This window comes from Sycon ciliatum, chromosome 7 (assembly GCF_964019385.1).
Source record: "Sycon ciliatum chromosome 7, ocSycCili1.1, whole genome shotgun sequence".
Classification (NCBI taxonomy): domain Eukaryota; kingdom Metazoa; phylum Porifera; class Calcarea; order Leucosolenida; family Sycettidae; genus Sycon; species Sycon ciliatum.
This window is the reverse complement of record NC_088649.1, coordinates 16,071,056-16,090,825: the sequence shown is the minus strand read 5'-3', so window position 1 is coordinate 16,090,825 and position 19,770 is coordinate 16,071,056. Positions and strand designations below refer to the sequence as shown.

The 19,770-nt window shown below is 44.6% G+C and overlaps 1 protein-coding gene across 1 annotated transcript in view; it reads left to right on the top strand.

Annotated features, from left to right (window-relative positions):
• Positions 1-19,770, top strand: part of LOC135821648 (uncharacterized) — a 47,547-nt gene that overhangs the window by 23,359 nt on the left and 4,418 nt on the right. Inside the window, exons 8-18 of the mRNA XM_065334647.1 lie at positions 840-923; positions 3,438-3,524; positions 4,143-4,223; positions 4,814-4,900; positions 5,949-6,710; positions 7,984-8,298; positions 11,034-11,120; positions 13,735-13,815; positions 14,208-14,294; positions 16,595-16,966; positions 18,276-18,599. Coding sequence (XP_065190719.1) covers positions 840-923; positions 3,438-3,524; positions 4,143-4,223; positions 4,814-4,900; positions 5,949-6,710; positions 7,984-8,298; positions 11,034-11,120; positions 13,735-13,815; positions 14,208-14,294; positions 16,595-16,966; positions 18,276-18,599 — 2,367 coding nt within the window. The remainder of the gene's footprint in view (positions 1-839; positions 924-3,437; positions 3,525-4,142; positions 4,224-4,813; positions 4,901-5,948; positions 6,711-7,983; positions 8,299-11,033; positions 11,121-13,734; positions 13,816-14,207; positions 14,295-16,594; positions 16,967-18,275; positions 18,600-19,770) is intronic.

Below are 19,770 nucleotides of genomic sequence, written 5' to 3'. Positions count from 1 at the left end.
AGTGGTCCCATAACCGACCATTCTTCTCCTCTGATCACCGTGGAAATGGCCAGTGCCCCGAAGGGTGGCTGACAATTGGCACCCTGCTGTATTTTAACGGCAACTGTCAAATGCACTATGCTTTAGCTCCTTGGCAGATCCTATGAGGGTAAATACTGAAAAAATCCCTGCTCTCACGCATCAGTTCCTATAATGTTTTGCTGAATGATAAGGTTTCTTGGACCATCATTTTGGATTATCAAAAATGTCAAGTGTTAGGGACTGTAAAGGCCGATTCACAATACAAATTCTTGCGACGCGACATCCAACTTTACAACACCTGCGACGAGCTGCGACAGCGACACACAGTTCACAATAGATGATATCCCAAATAACGTGCTACTAGACTTGAGGGGGCATTGCACACAAGTTGCATACAAATTATACTACAATGTGTACACGGTAGGCCCTGAGCTCTGCATGAGGACAAGTCACAGGTAACTGTACAACTTTGAACTTTGTATGCAACTACTTACTCTGCAATGCCCTCCCAAGTCTAGTTGCACGTTATATGGCATATCATCTATCGTTTTCATGTTTGCGACATCCTTATGCGCTAGTAGTACTATGCACGTGCACTGCATGTGCACCCAGGGTCAAAACAGTACTCCATTTTGTGTATGTCGTACAACATTCTTCAACTTCTGCGACAGGTGCTTTGCAACAGCTTGCGACAGCTCGCGACAGGCAGATTCTTGTCGCAACTGTCGCAAATCGTGTGTCACGTCGCAGAAAGTTGTACTGTGAATCGACCTTTAGAGTGTAATGCAATTGACTTTTTGTTGTCCTGTTCTGCACAGAGACATGTGAGACCGGTGTTCTTGGACCAAACCTGAGTTGTGTGTGTAACCGCACCTCAACCTATGGTCAATATTGTGAAAAGGGTAAGACACCGAGCCATTCTTTTTTTTTGGTTTATCTAAGAACACGCAGCAAGACTGCTGGAGATCATCCAGTATCATGATCTATGCAAGCGGAGAGACCGGCCCAATTTACCTAGACCACTTAGTTAATGTGAAAGTCATGGAGAGCCTTGTACCTCGGATGAAGTATTTGCTGGAGATGGCTGACATTGCCACGGCTAAATGGTTAATTAACTCGTGCTCAAGGGTCTCATCGATTGGCGAAACTGGATTGAGTGCGAGCAGGCAGTGACATTCGAACAACGCTGGCCAAATCTAACAAAGCAAGGGTGTAGTACGCAAAATGCACGCATGTCGTACAAAGATTCTGTGAAGGCTTCCAAAAAACGTCAACGTCCATTTCCACTCCAGCGACTCCCGGGTTGGGGGCCGGTGTGGTCGGATTCCACTCCAAGTACACCTACTCCGGATTCGGCCAGATTAGGCCAATTGATCACGCACTTGCTCGGAACGCACTTGCTCTGGATTCGCCCTATCGATCATGCCCATCCCAGTCAAATGTTGTTGTTGTTTCAAATCTTTATTCTCACGATAGCCAGTGGCCAATAAGAGATAATAGTGTAAGAAAGGAGAAAGAGTGAGGAAGAATTGGGTGGGCAAGGCGTAGGGGTTAATGACTACTTAAGTGTACGGGCAGGGGTGGTCGCCACACGAGCATACAGAGTTGTGCAACAGCAGGGATATCTCGGATTTGAAGGGAAAACGAGAAGGGATTTCGCGAAGCTGGGTGGGCAAGCAATTAAAGTAATGAAGGGCTTTGTACAGGGGAGAATGGAGACAGCGGTCAGTCCGCGGAGTCGGCAATGCCAAGTATGAGAGCGACGTAAATTATACGAAGGTTGCACGTTGCTAACAGTATGCGGCGAGAGTATATGTGGTGGGGCATAATTGTGGCGCAAAGAATGCGCGAAGAGTGTATGTTTAACTTAAAAGTGTGAAAATAATGTTGGCCATTTGATGCGATGCAAAAGGTGGGAGTGTTCTAAGTGTGTGTAAAGGGGAAGGTGGAGACATATTCTGGCGGCTTTCCGCTGGAGTCGTTCTAGCCTGTCAAGGGAAGTGTGTGACAACGGTGTGAGAGCATTGCTCGCATATGAGAATATAGGTAGTATGTATGTCTGATAGATGTGAGATAAAGAATCACTGGTGAGTGTAGACCTTAGTCTAAAAAGAATATTGAAAGACTTGAGTGATTTTTTGACTATGTATTCAACATGCTCCGTCCAACGGAGGTCATGCTTAAAGATTATTCCGAGGTGTTTGTGTTTTTGTGCTACGGTAAGCGGAATATTCCTGAGGGTGATCTGGGGTAGCTGTTCAGGGGGGCGGTTATTGTGGTAGAACGGGAGGATGACTGTTTTCTTTGTGTTAACCAGCAGGTGCCATCTTTGAAGCCAGTCTCCAGCTGCTGTGACACTCTGTAGTTTCGGGTGCAGTCTTGAAGATTTCTCGCTTTGGAAATCAGAGCGGTGTCATCTGCAAATTGGCTACAGGTGGTGCCGGGATTCTCACTTGCGTGTGGAAGGTCTATGTTGTAGACAAGGAATAGAAGCGGCTCAAGAATAAATCCCTGAGGGACGCCGACAGGGATCTCGAGGAAAGGCGATAGGTCGCCATCCACCTGGACCCTCTGCCGACGCCCCAACAGGTACCGTCGGAACCACTTCAGGGCGTTGCCCTGGACACCATAGTGGGAGAGTTTTGCTGGAAGGCCGGCATGCCACACACGATCGAAGGCCTTGCTTAGATCAAAAAAGCAGGCATTGACGTGTTTCCCGTCGTCTCTCGCAGTGGAGAGGGTATGGACGAGACGGGCGATCTGCTGCGCAGTGCCGTCTTTCTCGCGGAATCCGGACTGCTGGTTTGGCAGGTGGGGTGTGATGTGCTTGTAGAGGAGTTGACGTGCAATTTTTTTCTTGGATTTTTGATGTAGTGCTCAAGAGAGAGATGGGTCTATAATTTGTTGGTTGGGTTGGGTCACCAGGCTTGAGTACTGGAGTAATGGTGGCATCTTTCCACTCCTGTGGGATATCTCCGGTTTGGAACGATATATTAAAGAGGTACGATAACGACGGTGCAAGTTCCTTAGCCGCTTCTTTGAGTAGGCGGTTTGGAATAGAGTCGAGCCCGGGGCTTTTGTTGGTATCAACTCCGCGGAGGAGTTTTTCGACCTCAGCTTGGGAAGTCGAGATTTCTTGAAGGGGACTGAGGATGTCAGGGGTGGTGTTGATGGCTGAAGTTTGCTCATCCGCATTGGCCACGGACAGCTTGCTCTGTGAAATGAAGAATTCGTTGTTGTTGTTGTTGTTTATTTTTATTTTACTTCACCAAGTGAACAGGCATTTCTGCCTTCTCACCAGGTCAGCGGAGACAAGACTAAAATGATAAATGTCTCGATTTCCACTAAGCATAGAGTAACACCCCGTGCATTTTTCTATGCCACTCCGTGCATGCGTTTATTGATGGGCGTTGCAGCATGCAAGTGCTTGAATCAGGGTCAGTGTGACAACAAAGGTGAATGCAGCTGCCCGAAAGGATTCACCGGAGACAAGTGCCAACTCGGTAAGTAGAAGAGATTTAGTTTTCTTCAAGTATTCTTTTTCAGTTCCCTTGGGATTTTTTAATCATGCACTGACAAGTACTTTGACTCGCTAATGAAGGAGTCCACGCTTATTGGACATGATCGTACGAGGCATAATAAGAAATTCTATGTCAACAGTCCATGGTAGCCATGGAAACAGAGTGTGGAATTTTGCATTCCACTGCCATGGCAATCAATATGCCATGGTCGAAATTCACTTTGGACGCAGTTGCAAGCGCTTCGACAGGAACATGGGCGCCCATTTTGAAAATTGATAAAATTGCACATATGCAATGCCCTGGATGTAGTCTTGCCTTTTGCGTCATTACTTTGTACTACAAGAACCTCATCTCACCCATTGTTTCAACAAGATTCTCAAGCAACAGCACTTTTGCAGCGCAATTTCTTGGGTTCTACCGGTAGGACCCGTGGTCTTACCGGTAGGACGGCATGCTAGCAATCATTAACAATCCAGAATCACGGGTGGTCAATATCATTCTGGAATTGCCCAACTAAATGCAACTTTAGTCTGTCTGACTTCGTGTCTGGCTGATTTACTCTCTTCCTCTTCTTCCCCTTCCTTGCCATGTGTGATGCAGTTGTGTGTACACATCCCTGGGTGAAAAAGAACAAATTATGCGAATGTGCGACCAGACTAGATGGACCTAACTGCACAGAAGGTAAGGGCTGAAGAAAGCTGCTGTAATGTATGTAGGCATGTCAGAGAATGTATGACCTATGCTCTCACACATGCTTGAATGTTGTATTTTGAAGACAAGAAAACAACTCCAGAGTCCTCATGCGGGCTTCTCCGACCTATTCTGCAACATATGCTCAGTTTGTAGCCGGGATGTAATTATTTTAAACTGATTGGGAGAGCATATGTCGGCTACAAGAATTCTGGCTAATCTGAACACTGCAACTAGAATACACCAAAAGGGGCGAAGAAGCTAAAATATTGTGTTGCCTTGTAAAAAAACTGATCTAAAAAATAAGAAAAGAAGAAGCTACAAATTAATACATCTCTGCACTTGAAGTGTAAAGCGTGAAGTGTGCAAAGCAGCGTGCACGGAAGTCAATGCTGCGCCCCTACCCCTTCGGCAAAAATATTGATATGGGGAGTTGGACACCCTCGTAAGTGGTTAAAAAAGCTGGTTTGAGGCGTCAATGATGATGGGCAAGGACATGTGAACAATTTCTCGACAGTCCGGTATTCTATTCCTTTTTGTGTGCTTTGGAAATGCGTGAATATTCCCAATCACTGCTGCAGCATGCAAATGCTTGAATGACGGCCAGTGCACCGAAGATGGCACCTGCATCTGCCGGAAACGTTTCCATGGAGATCAGTGTCAGCACAGTAAGTATATGCCGTATGAAGTAAACCCGTGTTTTGTTCATGTTTCTGGAATACTGTAAAATGACGGAAATATTAACCATCGTGAAATCAAGCTTCAACAGTGGGTGTATGTAGGTGTCCACTGTGCTTCGCGACCTTTTGCCATCGCAAACTTGTTGGTTCTAAGAAATCGCGAAAATTTAGTGACACGGATATTGGGCGATTTACTGTAGTCGAAAGCGCGGCTGCTGTTGGCTGTGAGCTGCGCTTGGTGGGTCTTTACATTTGTGGCATTCTCCGTCCGCACTATGTACACGCCAGTGTCCGAGTTTACTAGGCCCACGGGCACCATACAACAGGACAGCTAGCTTCATGGACCTGCAGGCGGGGAAGATCATTGGACATGCATTCGTAGTGCGTTTGTACGTGCGGCTGTTCATAGTCCCATAGGTCTGTCCATGTGGCTCTGCAACAAGATACCTGGCCACGTCAGGTGCACTTGCAGCGTTACGAACCAATGCAAGTTCGATTATGAAGATATTAGAGTTCATTCTTGTAGGCAGCATATTCTTGTACACGACCGCACTATAACCGATATGTACTGTAACAGTTTAGGGCAAGGAACAAAGCAAATAGCGCCTGACGTAGGTGTTTTGTTCGGAAGTTTGAGGAAAGTTGAGGGCGGAAAAGTCTGATTAAAAAATTGACTGCCATCACCAGAACTACCGTGAAACTTGGTTTCAGCGACCACTCCAAGGTGCAAGCAAAAGCGGTCGTTAAAGCCAGGTGGTCTTTAGAACCAGGTCCCACAGTGTCTGTGTAGAACTGTCAGTCCATGGAAAAGATGGTCCGTGTTAAGAGCAGGTGGTCGCTAAACCCAGAGGTCGCTTACACCAGGTTTTACTGTATAGCTGTGATGGTCCGATGATATTTGGGATCATTTTAGTAAACAAATTCTGAAATGGACTGCGGTATCCCTACTGAGCAAGTGTACGTCTTGTTAGGCTGTGGTCCAGTTGTGTTCTAGTTCACCTGACCGTGTCTTGCATGTGCACTGTGTTATGTTAAGGTTTCAAGACAAAGTGCCTGGGTACAGATAAGGCAATGTACACCTGGATGGCTCTTGCTGGCTTGCCGTGTCATCCACACCTCGACGGTGACAGCTGCCAGAAGAAGACGAACTTGACGCATGCCCGACAGATGTGCAAGAGAAGAGGATACGACGTGGTAGACTATAATGCCTTCACAACCCTGTCTCTGGGCGTGCGGGACTGCATGGAAGCATTGCTCAACAAGATGATGGCAAGCAATTTCAACAACCCTATCACAATATGGACATCTTTCTTGAGGGATGGCAAGCATGTAATTTACAAGGAGGGCAAGAACAACTTAAGAGAAGAGTTACATGATAGTAGTGGAGCAAGCCATCTTGATTTTGAGATGATGGCGAGCGGTGACAGCAACCCTATCTCCCTATCGTCAGGGCAAGGACAAGTTAAGAACAAGTTGAGAGAAGAGTTACATGATGATGGTAGTGGAGCAAGCCATCTTGATGTCAAGATGATGGCGAGCGGTGACAGCAACCCTATCTCCCTATCGTCAGGGCAAGGACAAGTTAAGAACAAGTTGAGAGAAGAGTTACATGATGATGGTAGTGGAGCAAGCCATCTTGATGTCAAGATGATGGCGAGCGGTGACAGCAACTCTATCTCAATATCGGCATCGCTCGAGGAGGATGACCAAAATATCATGTACCAGCAGCGCAAGAACCAGTTAAGAGAAGAGTTACTTGATAGTAACGGAGCAAGCCATCATGATGTCATCTGCGAAGGTAGGCTGTTGCATTGTGATCATATGAACGAGTGAGAGAAAAATGTTGAGTAGCCAGGGACGAATGGATAGGGTAGGCACGGCAAGATTTTTACAACCGTGGTTTCTGAGTTCAATTGGAAACTGATCGGTATAGCCAGATTCAGACCCACACACACGGAAGCAATCAAAACACTTCTGTCATATGCTTATGTAACCCGGCATCATACTACTCCCTTCGTTTGACCACCGAGTAATCCGCAACTATGGCATGGTTCTGCTCAATGAAGTCTCCCCAGCCCCATAATTAATGACGTCAACTTGAAAGTCTGTCGGGAGAGCAGGGTATGTGGAAGTTGCACACTCTGGGGGTTATGTACTCTTGGTATAACCGCTGGGTGATTCCCAACTATGGCACGGTGCTGCTCAATGAAGTCCACCCAGCCCCATGCCTGCAAATATAGGCCGACACCTGAACCTGTCTCAGAAATGGGGTGAAATGGTAGCATTGACCTTTCCGTTAGACCGGGTTTTATTGAGCATGACTAGATTGTGGGCACCCGTTATTTAGATTTATTTCGTGACTTTTGTCAAAAAGGCAGAAGAGACCAGAGAGAATCGGTTAAATAATTGTTGTAATGCTTCGTTTCATGCACAAAGTGGAGCTAAGGCAGTCCTTTGTTGGATCGCTCCATCCTGGTGGTGTTGAGTACTCTAAGCCATCTGGGAATGCTCACTGTTGTCATTGCGTTTGTTATACATACAGTCGTTCCTCTCTAATCCGGCACCTTTTGCAATGGAATTTTCTGCTGGATAAACAAGGGTGCCGCGAGTGGATTATCAAATCCTGCCCTCCAACCCGGCCCACATGTTACCATACATGTTTGTGTCGTATGTCAAAACATAGGGATCTTCTGTGTCAAACCAAGTACTTTGTGGAATCATGGAATGCATGTCTATAACATACACTTGGGAATATCTTATGTACTAGCATAGGATATTTATTCCCAAATGTATGTTACATGTGTTGTGTATGTTACAATGGTCCCTGACAGTATGCGATGTACAACTGCTGAATTAGAAAATCAAATTATGTTCAGTTTGAGTGATTTGTTGCAGAAAATCGCTGCTGGAGGCGGAATTCAAGTGCCGGATTAAAGGGTAGAAAAAGAACTGAAAAAATCCGTTTTGCCAGAAAGTGTGCTGGTTTGCAAGGGTGCTGGATAAACAAGTGCCGGATTAGAGAGGGACGACTGTATTCCCTATTGCCTACTGTATGTGCCCTTGTTTTTCAGCCAAGTGGCTTCACGCCAACTCCTCAGTATACACCACAGCAACGCCAGCGCTGAGGCCCAACGTCACTGAGCAATTCGCAGAGGAGGCATGTGAGCAGTACGGACTTCACCTCATAACCGGGGCCTGGCTGCAAGCACATGGCCATGTATTAAGAGAGAGCTTCCTAGAGAGATTGGCTATTCGGCAAGCACCTTACCACGTCAAACCAATCGTGGTGAACGGCAACTCCCTTTTCAGAACCGTAATGTTTAGCGAGGGAAAACAGAGGTTTGTGAACACCACAAGCAATCACCGAGCCCAAATCCTCTGTGTCAGTAAGTGAGATGTCTTGAACTTTTAAAAGCAATACGATAAAATTATAGCATGTGCCTAACAAACTCGGCAACCTGCACCACTGTGACTGTTTATGCAATTTTTCACCGTACCTGTGGCTTACCATGAGGTCAGAAATGACGTACTGCACGAATTACGCTCCCACAGGAACCACCCTGAGTTGCACACTCTGGTTTATGTAAACTTGTCGTTAGTGTTTGGCACAAAACGCATAACTTGTAAACCTTGTGTCCTCTCTATTTTAATCCTTGCCTTTACATCCGAGTCTGACCTATTATTATTATTATTATTATTATTATTATTTTAGAATTGCGATCAACAGAACGAGCTGAACCGACATTTCACAAAGGCTTTTATTGTTTTCAAAAAACGAGTGGATACGAAGGCAGTGAAGAACGTGGAAGAAAGAAAAAATGTGATATGGAAAAAATGATGAACAAAAAATTTGTACTTCGAACTAGTTTTCGCACAACACTCCTCAGGAAGCTACGTTGTACTAATGAAAAACAATCCAGAAAGATACTAATAAAGAGAAATGGAGTGAGAAGAAACAACACCTATGAAAATGATAATCCTAGCACTAAGGTAATAACAGGAAAAACTGCGAAAGCAATTAACGAACTTGTAAGGACTACTAGTATACTGTGACACAAGATATGACACCATGGCCAACCAGAGCCAAACCGACAGAACAAGCTGCCACTAAAACAATTTCAAACGAATAATGCTGTCCTTCTGGACACACAGATCAGGCTTATGAATACGTTGACAAACAGCTTCTAACACACTCAACTGCAACTTATAACCATGACGAGCACGGCACAAAACACGTAGCGCACAACTGGAGCGTCCCACGCGGGGAAGACCCCGTAAACAACCACTACCTCCGCCAACACAGGACCTAGCGTCCCACTCGGCAAGTCCACCATTGGCTCCCGTGGCCATGACCAAGTCACTCCCTCCACCAGCGGAGGTGGATGTGGCTTCGGCGACGCCACGTGTGTTGCATGCAGACACGTTTGCATCAGCATCGCTTGCTGCATCACCGGCAGAGACGACAAAAATACCTACCTCAATATCAACGAGACCCAGAAGAACAACGGCTAATTACACCATGACCTATTTCAGTACGGAAGTACCGAGCCAACGTAATACACAACAGGAACGTGAGACGAGGGATGGGAGGAGACGGGACCTGATTGCTCCGAGGCAGGACGTCGTTGAGGAGGATTCGGCCAGTGAGTCCAGTGATTCCGGTGAGTGTGAGAGCGAGAATGATTGTGTGAGTAAGAGTGGGTGCGAGCGTGTGTTTTCTAGTAGGAAGTCATCAGTGTATAAGCATCTTGCATATCGTCCTGATTGTTGCAAGGTGTATTCTGATTCTTCTTTTTCTGTTTTGTGCCGTGCTCGTCATGGTTATAAGTTGCAGTTGAGTGTGTTAGAAGCTGTTTGTCAACGTATTCATAAGCCTGATCTGTGTGTCCAGAAGGACAGCATTATTCGTTTGAAATTGTTTTAGTGGCAGCTTGTTCTGTCGGTTTGGCTCTGGTTGGCCATGGTGTCATATCTTGTGTCACAGTATACTAGTAGTCCTTACAAGTTCGTTAATTGCTTTCGCAGTTTTTCCTGTTATTACCTTAGTGCTAGGATTATCATTTTCATAGGTGTTGTTTCTTCTCACTCCATTTCTCTTTATTAGTATCTTTCTGGATTGTTTTTCATTAGTACAACGTAGCTTCCTGAGGAGTGTTGTGCGAAAACTAGTTCGAAGTACAAATTTTTTGTTCATCATTTTTTCCATATCACATTTTTTCTTTCTTCCACGTTCTTCACTGCCTTCGTATCCACTCGTTTTTTGAAAACAATAAAAGCCTTTGTGAAATGTCGGTTCAGCTCGTTCTGTTGATCGCAATTCTAAAACTATTGTCGCCTCGACGCCTATTTACATTATTATTATTATTATTATTATTATTATTATTCAATGGAATAAATAGAGTAAGCTGCGCACTCAGTACAAACACCATAAGCAAAACTTGTTTTCATGTAAATAAAGAAGCTTGTTCCTAAACGTTTTCGTCGCCATCTCATCAGAGGATTACTGGCAAATCAACAAAAGCTCTTAACTCAATATATATACCTGATATCGTTGAATGGTGTAATGTTTCTTCAGCTCTCATTTTATCGCGCTAGTTAGGGTCTAAATTATTACTTGCATTGTGCGTATATATATTGAGTTAAGAGCTTTTGTTGATTTGCCAGTATTCCTCTGATGAGATGGCGACGAAAACGTTTAGGAACAAGCTTCTTTATTTACATGAAAACAAGTTTTGCTTATGGTGTTTGTACTGAGTGCGCAGCTTACTCTATTTATTGCGTTGATTACATTTTTATCTCCACGTAAGCTTTTTAATTATTATTATTCTTATTATTTAAATTTTTAAATGGGCAATCCCCACAGGCGAATTGTATCATATTTGTTTATGAATGGCTGTTACGAGTAGATCTACTAACGGTTACATGTGTTTTTGTCCTAGTACTATTTTCGAGTGCTGGCTTCAGTGCTTCAACAGTGTTCACGCCCCAGTTTGCTTGCAAGCGGAAGTTGCTTGGTAACTTTGTGTAGTCTACTTTCTCTATCTCCACTGCTCATTGCGTAACCAAACCGTGTATTTTCTCTGTTTCACGCCATGTTGCGTGTATGCGGTGGCTGCTGCAGTGTGCAAGTGTTTGAACCAGGGTCAGTGTGACGACAAAGGCAAATGCATCTGCCCGAAGGGATTCACCGGAGACAATTGCCAGAAGGGTAAGTAGAAGCAGGCGTCCATACCCCCAAGAGTTTGCAACTCTGTACATGGGGTCCGCGCGGCGGAATTCCAATATTACGTCTAAAATGACGTACACGTTCGTTGCGCTTGTACTACTCCCTGGTGCCAAACAAAAAATCCAAGCACCGCGGAATGCAGATTTTTGTCCTCTGTGCCTCAGTGTCATGACGTTATGTTGGAATTTCGCCGCGTAGTGGGCCTACAGCAGCCAGACAACCAGTTGCACACCCTTGGGGTTATGGACTTTTGGTAGAAGTGAATTTCCTTACCGATCTGAACACTTCTGCTTCTTTTTACATGCACATTCACATTCACATTTCTCTCGCATGTTTGTCACTATTGTAATAATGCATGGTTAGTACTCTTGGTTGGCATATTAAAGTTGCTGTCTCCGAAATGCTTTGAATTTGTTTACTTCAAGTGTTTCCTTTACATTGTATGCAATTCTCAAAGTATACCTTTCGTGTGAACATGGCCTCCCCTGACTGTGTGTAGGCTTTGGAGTGGTTCCGGTTGGCCCTGATTATGCAGGCCTTGTTCTAGTTTCTATTTTGAGTGAAAGTCGACAGAACAAGTATTCCGTTTCATCAAGCTCTTGCTAGGAATAAGAACATGTGCATCACCAAACCTGCTATTTTTGTGCGGTCGAAACGCTCATTCGTCCGCAATGAGTTACAATTTCCTGGTCAATTGTCCAGTCTCTTGCCTCTTGGAGCTGAATAGGAGCCTTGACCCTTGAGGGGTGGGGTATTCCAATAGATGTGGAAAACTCGGCCTCCAGCCGAGTCGCACGCAAACTGTACATGTTTTCCTCTTATACTAGTAAAATAAATAATTTGATAACCGCAATCAGCAATACAAGCTGGATCGACATTTGTGTACACTTTATTCATGCAATGTAAAACTGTGGAGACAATGTGCAATAAAACGATGAACATGTGAAGAAATTGTGCAGAGAAAAAAATGGAAAGGGATTCAAACAAGTTTTCGTACAACACTCATCAGGAATCTTCGTTGTACTAAAGGACACTGAAAACTAAATTGAACTTATAATAGAAAATCTAAGTTAGAGAAATAACACTAAGAACAACAGCAGTGAAATTTACAACAACAACAAAGACCGAAGCGAGGGCGACCTAGAAAACAACCGTTACCTACACAACTTGCGGATCCTGGCTCACAGACTGTGCTTGCTCCGCCGTGGCTGGTGGCTGTGGTGGAGGAGGGTGGTCGTGGTGGCTCATCGGGCCGGCTTGTGTCGCCGCCTTTGCTACTGCCGTCGGTGGTTCCTTCGTCGGTGCACCCGGCGGCTTTGGCTGGGGAGGTGCCGCTTGCGGTCCCGGTCCCACTGCCTCCTCCTGATGCTCCGCCGTCGGCTCTTGCTGCGGTGGAGCTTGCCAGTGACAGACCGCGAGCAACACCGGCAGTGGCGTTACCACTACAATTGCCAACCCCAAAAATCCCACCTTGCGTATCAGCAGCTCCCACACCATCACCAACATTGCAATCTATAGCAACCACAACTAATCCACCATCCAAGCCCACTATTGAAAGACCAAGACGATCAACAGCCAACTACAACAAAAGCTACGCACTCAACGGACAAGGGCGTAAGGAGGGACGTGACAGCAGGGTGACGGCCGAGTCCCGTTCAATGGACCAAGTCAGGCGGGATAACAGAGAGAGCGCAGAGGAAGCGGATGATGGGACGGACGGTGAAGGGAGCAGAGAGTCGGAGAGCAACTATTGTAGTGATCGTGAGAGTGCCGGTGAGAATGTTAGTGTTGTGCGTAGGTTTCGTGGTAGCAAGTCTTCAGTGTACAATCATCTGTTGGCTAGTCCTGATTGTTACAATTCGTATTCCGACTCTTCTTTCACTGTATTGTGCCGTGGTCGTCATGGTTATGGACTACAGTTAAAAGTTTTGGAAGCCATCTGTCAGCGTCTGTATAAGCCTTATTTGTGTGTACAGAAAGATAGTATAATTGGGTAGAAATTGTTCAAGTAATGTGTCATGTTTGGTGCAGTCAAGCTTGGCCGTTAATGTTCTAGGTGTAATGTACTGCTGTTATTTGTTATCATTTTGTCCTTCCTTCTTTCTTTCTCTTCTTTGTTCATATTTCAGCTGCAAGTTTAGTGTTGGTACACACATTCGTTATTGCTCTCGCTTCCATTGTTAAAATTCACTTTTGTAAATTTCACTGCTGTTCTTCTTAGTGTTATTTCTCTAACTTAGATTTTCTATAAAAATTCAATTTTGTTTTCAGTATCCTTTAGTACAACGAAGATTCCTGATGAGTGTTGTACGAAAACTTGTTTGAATCCCTTTCCTTTTTTTTCTCTCCACAATTTCTTCACATTTTCATCGTTTTATTGCACATTGTCTCCGCAGTTTTACATTACATGAATAAAGTGTACACAAATGTCGATCCAGGCTTTTATTGCTGATTGCGGTTATCAAATTGTTGTCTCCTCGTCGTTTGTTCAAAATAAATAATAATAGATTGTATTTCCCTCTGTCCACTTGTCTGTCCTTCTTGTGTCTGGCTAATCTCTGGCTGTTCTCCCTCTTTCTTGTGATATGCGATGCAGTTATGTGCACACATCCCTGGGTGAAAAAGAACAAAGTATGCGAATGTAAACCCAGACTAAATGGACCTAACTGCACAGAAGGTAAGGGCTGAAGAAAGCTGCTGTAATAATTATAGTATGTGCCAGCGTGTCAAAGAATGTATGACCCATGGGAACATACATGCCGTTATATTGTATTTGAAGCCAAAGATACACTTCCGAGTTTGTATGCCGGATTGCCCAACGTACTGTGACCTTAAAAGTGGGTGGAATCTTGTCCTATCCACGTGCAATAAATGATACAGTCATATGGGCATCAGTTGGATATACGTGGGAGTGTTGTAATCTGGCTGTTCATGTAGCTATGTACTGGTGGGTACAGTGTCATGATGATCAAGATACATGTAACAATGTCTCGAGAATCCCATATGCTATGTTGTTCTGCCACTATTCGTTTGTTTTTGGAAAATACGTGCATCCAATCACTGCTGCAGCATGCAATTGCCTGAATAATGGTCAGTGTACTGAAGACGGCACCTGCGTCTGTCCGACTGGATTCCGGGGAGACCAATGTCAGGACAGTAAGTGTCTCTGTTTGGTTTTGTTTAGCTATATTTTTCTTCACCAGAAGTACAGGCAAAATCTGCCTTCTCACTGGGCGTGTTGCCACAGTTCTCGCAAAATGATGAAGATAGTGATAATGATAAGAAAAAGAGAAAGAGGAAAATGCCATCATGAACAAAGCCCAAAGAGAAGACGGAAACAAATCAATGAGGGTATCTGCAATGTGAAGTGAGTATGTAACACCACACCTGCACACATTCACTAAAAAAAAAACACACACACACACACATACACACACACACACACACACGCACACACACACACACACACACACACACACACACACACAAATACACACCGGCACATGCACATGCACAATTACTCTACCCGAGCAGAGCAGTAGTGCTGGACTACAAGTAATGCTTTTCAGCAAACTCACAGTCAAAGCCGGTTTCTACTTTTTTTTAAGAACAATGGCTTTGGCACCTCTCTGTAGATGCTTGGAGCAAAAGGTTCCTTCCTAAGGGCATGCAGACTCCATTGTAGGCACTTCATATTCCACACAGTTAGTATCATAGAGTTATGCTAAAATGATGTGACGTTATTGGACTCATTTACCCACTTACCTACTGTTTACAGAAAAATGGGATTAACTGATTCCAGTGCATTTGTCTCCACAGCATTTGATCATAGTGGTCCGGAATTCCAGAAAGAGAATTGAAATGTACTCACCGTAGTGTCGTGTATTACCGCCGAGCGTATTCCTGTGGAAGCCGATTTCAGGGCTAGGCTTCTATTCACATCAGACTTCTATTCAAACCAGGTATTTCTATGTGCGTCAACACTAACACCAGGCTTGTGTGCCAAAAGTGTATTCTGAAAATCAGACCTCTATTCACAACAGGCTTCTATATGATAACCGCTATCAATAAAATTAGCTGAACCGACATTTGTGTATTTTATTCATGCAATGTAAAAAATACGGTGGAGACGATGTGCAATAAAACGATGAAAATATGAAGAAATGGTGTGGAGAAAAAATGGATTCAAACAAGTTTTCGTACAACACTCATCAGGATTCGTCGTTGTACTAAAGGACACTGAAACAAAATTGAACTATTATAGAAAATTTAGGTTAGAGAAATAACACTAAGAACAACAGCAATGAAATTTACAAGTTGAAACTCGGGTATTGAGCCAATAATAAAAGTAGAAAGGAAAAGGACATATGGAAACGAGTTAAGAGTAACTCTCCACCACTGGAACTAGATACTATATACAGTCAGAAAGTGCAACAACTGTGTCAGGACGTCGAATGTCTCAGTACTCTGTCAGTTTTGTGCCTAGTTGTTGCACTTTCTGACTGTATATAGTATCTAGTTACAGTGGTGGAGAGTTACTCTTAACTCGTTTCCATATGTCCTTTTCCTTTCTACTTAAATTTACAAGTGTGAATTTTAACAATCAAAGCGAGACATTAACAAACAAGAGAAAGAAAGAAGGAAGGACAAAGTGATAACACATAACAGCGGTACATTTCACCAAGAGTTCATGAAAACCAGAGTGTGCAGCTCGGATGGGTGGCTGTCACTGCAGAATTCCGTGATTACATCATTTTAGTGATGTAGCAGGATTCAAGCAGGTCTCTTTCTGCACAACTGCAGCTCAGCTGTACGCACTTCCCGCCTCAGATCTGGGCTAAATATGATGTAATCACGGAATTTTCTCCGTGACAGACATCCATAGCAGAAAAGGCCCCAAGCTGCACACTCTGGTTTTCATGTACTCTTGATTTCACTTAGAACATTGACGTCCAAGCTTGGCTGAACCAAACACGACACGTTACTTGAACAATTTCAACCCAATTATACTATCTTTCTGTACACACAAATTTGGCTTATACAGACGCTGATACATAGCTTCCAACACTTGTAACTAGTTTCAGTGAATATAATACACAAATGTCGTTTCAGCTAATTTTTTTGATTGCGGTTATCAAATTATTGTCTCCTCGCCGTTTGCTTCTATATGAGATAGGCTTTAATACAAGGCACTACGGTATATCATAATTAGTACAAGCCTTCATCCTGTTGGTAAAAGCGCATAAATGAGAATGTGTGTGACTTTCACAGGCCCCAAATATAGATTAGGATTCGTTACCCACTAGCAAAATAATGGGATTAACAGCTTGTCCTTATAGTGCTTCAACCTTGAAAATTTGAAAACAAGTCGGACAGAAAGGGTTTTTTGGCCATCGTAATATTTTTCTCCTGTACCTGAGTATGTTGTACATGTCTGTGTGCTGTGCTGTGTTCAGATTTCAGGACAAAGTGCCTGGGTACGGACAAGGTGATGTACACCTGGACGGCTCTCGCCGGCTTGCCGTGTTATTCAGGCAGCTGCCCGAAGATAACCAGTTGGACGAAAGCCAGAGACGCATGCAGTGATAGGGGATATCAGCTGGTCGACTTTAAAACCTTCACCTTGCTCGGCTCAAAGCTTGGTGTGCGTGGCTGCGTAAAGTCATTGCTGCACGAGATGATGGTGAACAGTAACAGCAGCCCGATCACGATATGGACATCATCCGAGTACAATCGTCGGCGTATTATTTACAAGCAGGACAAGAACAAATCGAGTGGTGCGATATTTAGTGTTCATGGGTTCGGCCGTCACAATGTCATCTGCGAAGGTAAACAATTGCTTGTTTTAAAGCGATATCATTGGGCGGGCAAATGGTGAGAATGCTGAGTAGCACACAGTGCATTATGTCCAATGATAATGACGGGACAGGAAAGTATGAAACAAAGAGACAACAAGAGTGCAGCCACGTGGGTTTCTCACATCAATGGCACACCTACCGTTACAGCCAGAGTCAGACCCACACATGCGTAACCAATTGATTTCACCTGCGAAGAAGCATTTCATGCGTATGCTTGTGTCATAACCCGGTGTTATACTACTCCCTTGGTAGAACCGCTGAATGGTTTGCAAATGTGACACGGTACTGCTCTATGAAGTCTGGCGAGCCCCAGGCCTGTGAACATTGAACTACTCACTAGCTCTGGGCACTTCCGTATCCAAGAGATCGGGTGTCATCAAGCACGATATTAAATTCACAATAGCGAGAATTTCAGTTGTCTGAGGATTGCTTTAGGGGGCGTTCGTTTTTGATCTACAGGTTTGGGTAGAAACTACTTCTTTCGGTAGAGTTTTTCGTTTTTGAAAAGAAATTCGACTCAAAAGGGTAAATTCTACTTTCTTCTACCGGCTCTACCGGGAAGAAGTTGGTTGAATCCGGTAGAAGTTGGTAGAGCCACGGGATTTCCAGCAAGATCAAGGATTTGTACAAAACTCCATACAAAAAAGAAACATTTCACGTACACATTGTGTAAACTACTAGATCTGGTAGAACAGCGTTCGTACACTTGCCTCTACCATCTACCTCTATGGCCACACATTTTTATTTCTATGTTTCTCGTCACGCACGCGCATACGATTTAGGAGTCTTGAAGAAAAAAAGAAAAAAACTGTGCTGCACTGACTGTGCATGTGGGGACCAGCACACACATGCACATGTACATCATGTGGCGTGGCCTGCGCGACACATGATGCGAGGTCGGCATTTGTTGTGCGCAATCTAGCTGCACATGCACAGCTTGTGATAGAAGCGCCTACCACATACTAGTTGCTAACTATGGATGCTATTTTGCATGGTGTATTGGTGGATTTTAGTGTGAACAAAGGTCTAATAAACTTTTTTTATTTTTCCACCTCTCGCAAACATTTTTAGATTTTCAGGTGACGAGAAAACTAGAAATAAAAACGTGTGGCCTATCGGTAAAGTGACTCTACTCTACTAGGTAGCTAAAAACGAACACAGCTTTGGCCTTGCTATTTGCACGAAACGCAGCGTTAAAGCAATAATGATGCCGCTTGTCTTAGTTCTCTTCCGCCTATTTTTGTTTCTACCCGCAACTGTATATGCCCTTGTGTTGCAGCTCAATGGCTCCATGCCAACGATTCTGTATACGCCGCAGCAACTCCAGCACTCGGACCCAGCGTGACTGAGCAGTACGCAGAGGACGCATGTCAGCAGTACGGACTTCGCCTCATAACCAAAGACTGGTTACAAGAACATGGCCATGTGTTAAGAGAACGCTGGCTAGAGAGATTGGCTTTAGATAAGTCCGACGGATTAGGTTACCACGTCGCGCCAATCCTGGTCAATGGTCAGTCCCTTTACAGAACAGTAAAATTTAGCAGACAACATGTGACGTTTAAGAACGAAACAAGCCATGAGGATGCAAAGATTCTCTGTGTCAGTAAGTGAGAGAATAATAAGTGACTGTCTTCTGCAATGGCTGTCCATGCACAAGCTGTGTTTGGTCCCTGTTTGTGCCGCTAACGTGATGAATATAGTTGTGCGTTTGTGTAAATGTGTCCCGTCGCTACGTGCACTGTATGAACAGGGCTTATGCCAACAATGTGCCCACTTGCAATGTGCAAACATGTCGTCTCCCAGCCTTTCTTGCACCCACGGTGAATCACAACATTGAGAACACTCCCAGAACTGAGATTCAGGCTGTGTTTCTTCGGTGTCTTCCCAGGGTAACTCCGAAGTCATTACAGCATGTTTTGATTCTAAGGTTTTGTTTGGCGCAATATCAGTTTGTGGCAGAGACGGGGGAGAATTTACTCCCTGGATTCCAATTGCGAGGAATCAAAAAGCATGACAAGCTGAAGTTCGACATGCCACCAGGGTTGAGAGAATTTACAGACAACTTTTTTTGTTGTCAAGAAACAGGGGGAATTCCCATGACTGTCACCACATGAGGAGGTGAAAGTTTACTACTTGACGTGAAATCCCCGGCGAGGGCTGTAACCCTACTATTTGCCGACGGAGCTGAGAACTTTCCTTTGCAAATAGACCTTTCGATTGCTCAATTCCATTCAGGGAAAGCCAAGTTCCGAACATTTGAGCATCTGCAGTATGCACTGCACAGTAATACGGATGTATCTATCGTACAGCAAGAGCTCAGAAACCGTGTTGGAAGTGTTATGGTGTCATGCATCCCGGTCTATGGTACCGTGCCTGTCATGCTTCCGTTCTATGGTACTGTGCCTTGCTGTCATGCTTCCGTTCTATGGTACTGTGCCTTGCTGTCATGCATCCCGGTCTATGGTACCGTGCCTTGCTGTCATGCATCCCGGTCTATGGTACCGTGCCTTGCTGTCATGCATCCCGGTCTATGGTGCTGTGCCTTGCTGTCATGCTTCCGTTCTATGGTACTGAGCCTTGCTGTCATGCATCCCGGTCTATGGTACTGTGCCTTGCTGCCATGCATCCCGTTCTATGGTACCGTACCTTGCTGTCATGCACCCCGTTCTATAGTACCGTGCCTTGCTGTCATGCATCCCGGTCTATGGTACCGTGGGTGTAAAAGCCCAAGAACAACTCGTCTTGTTCCTTCAATACTGCGTGACAGTTTTTTT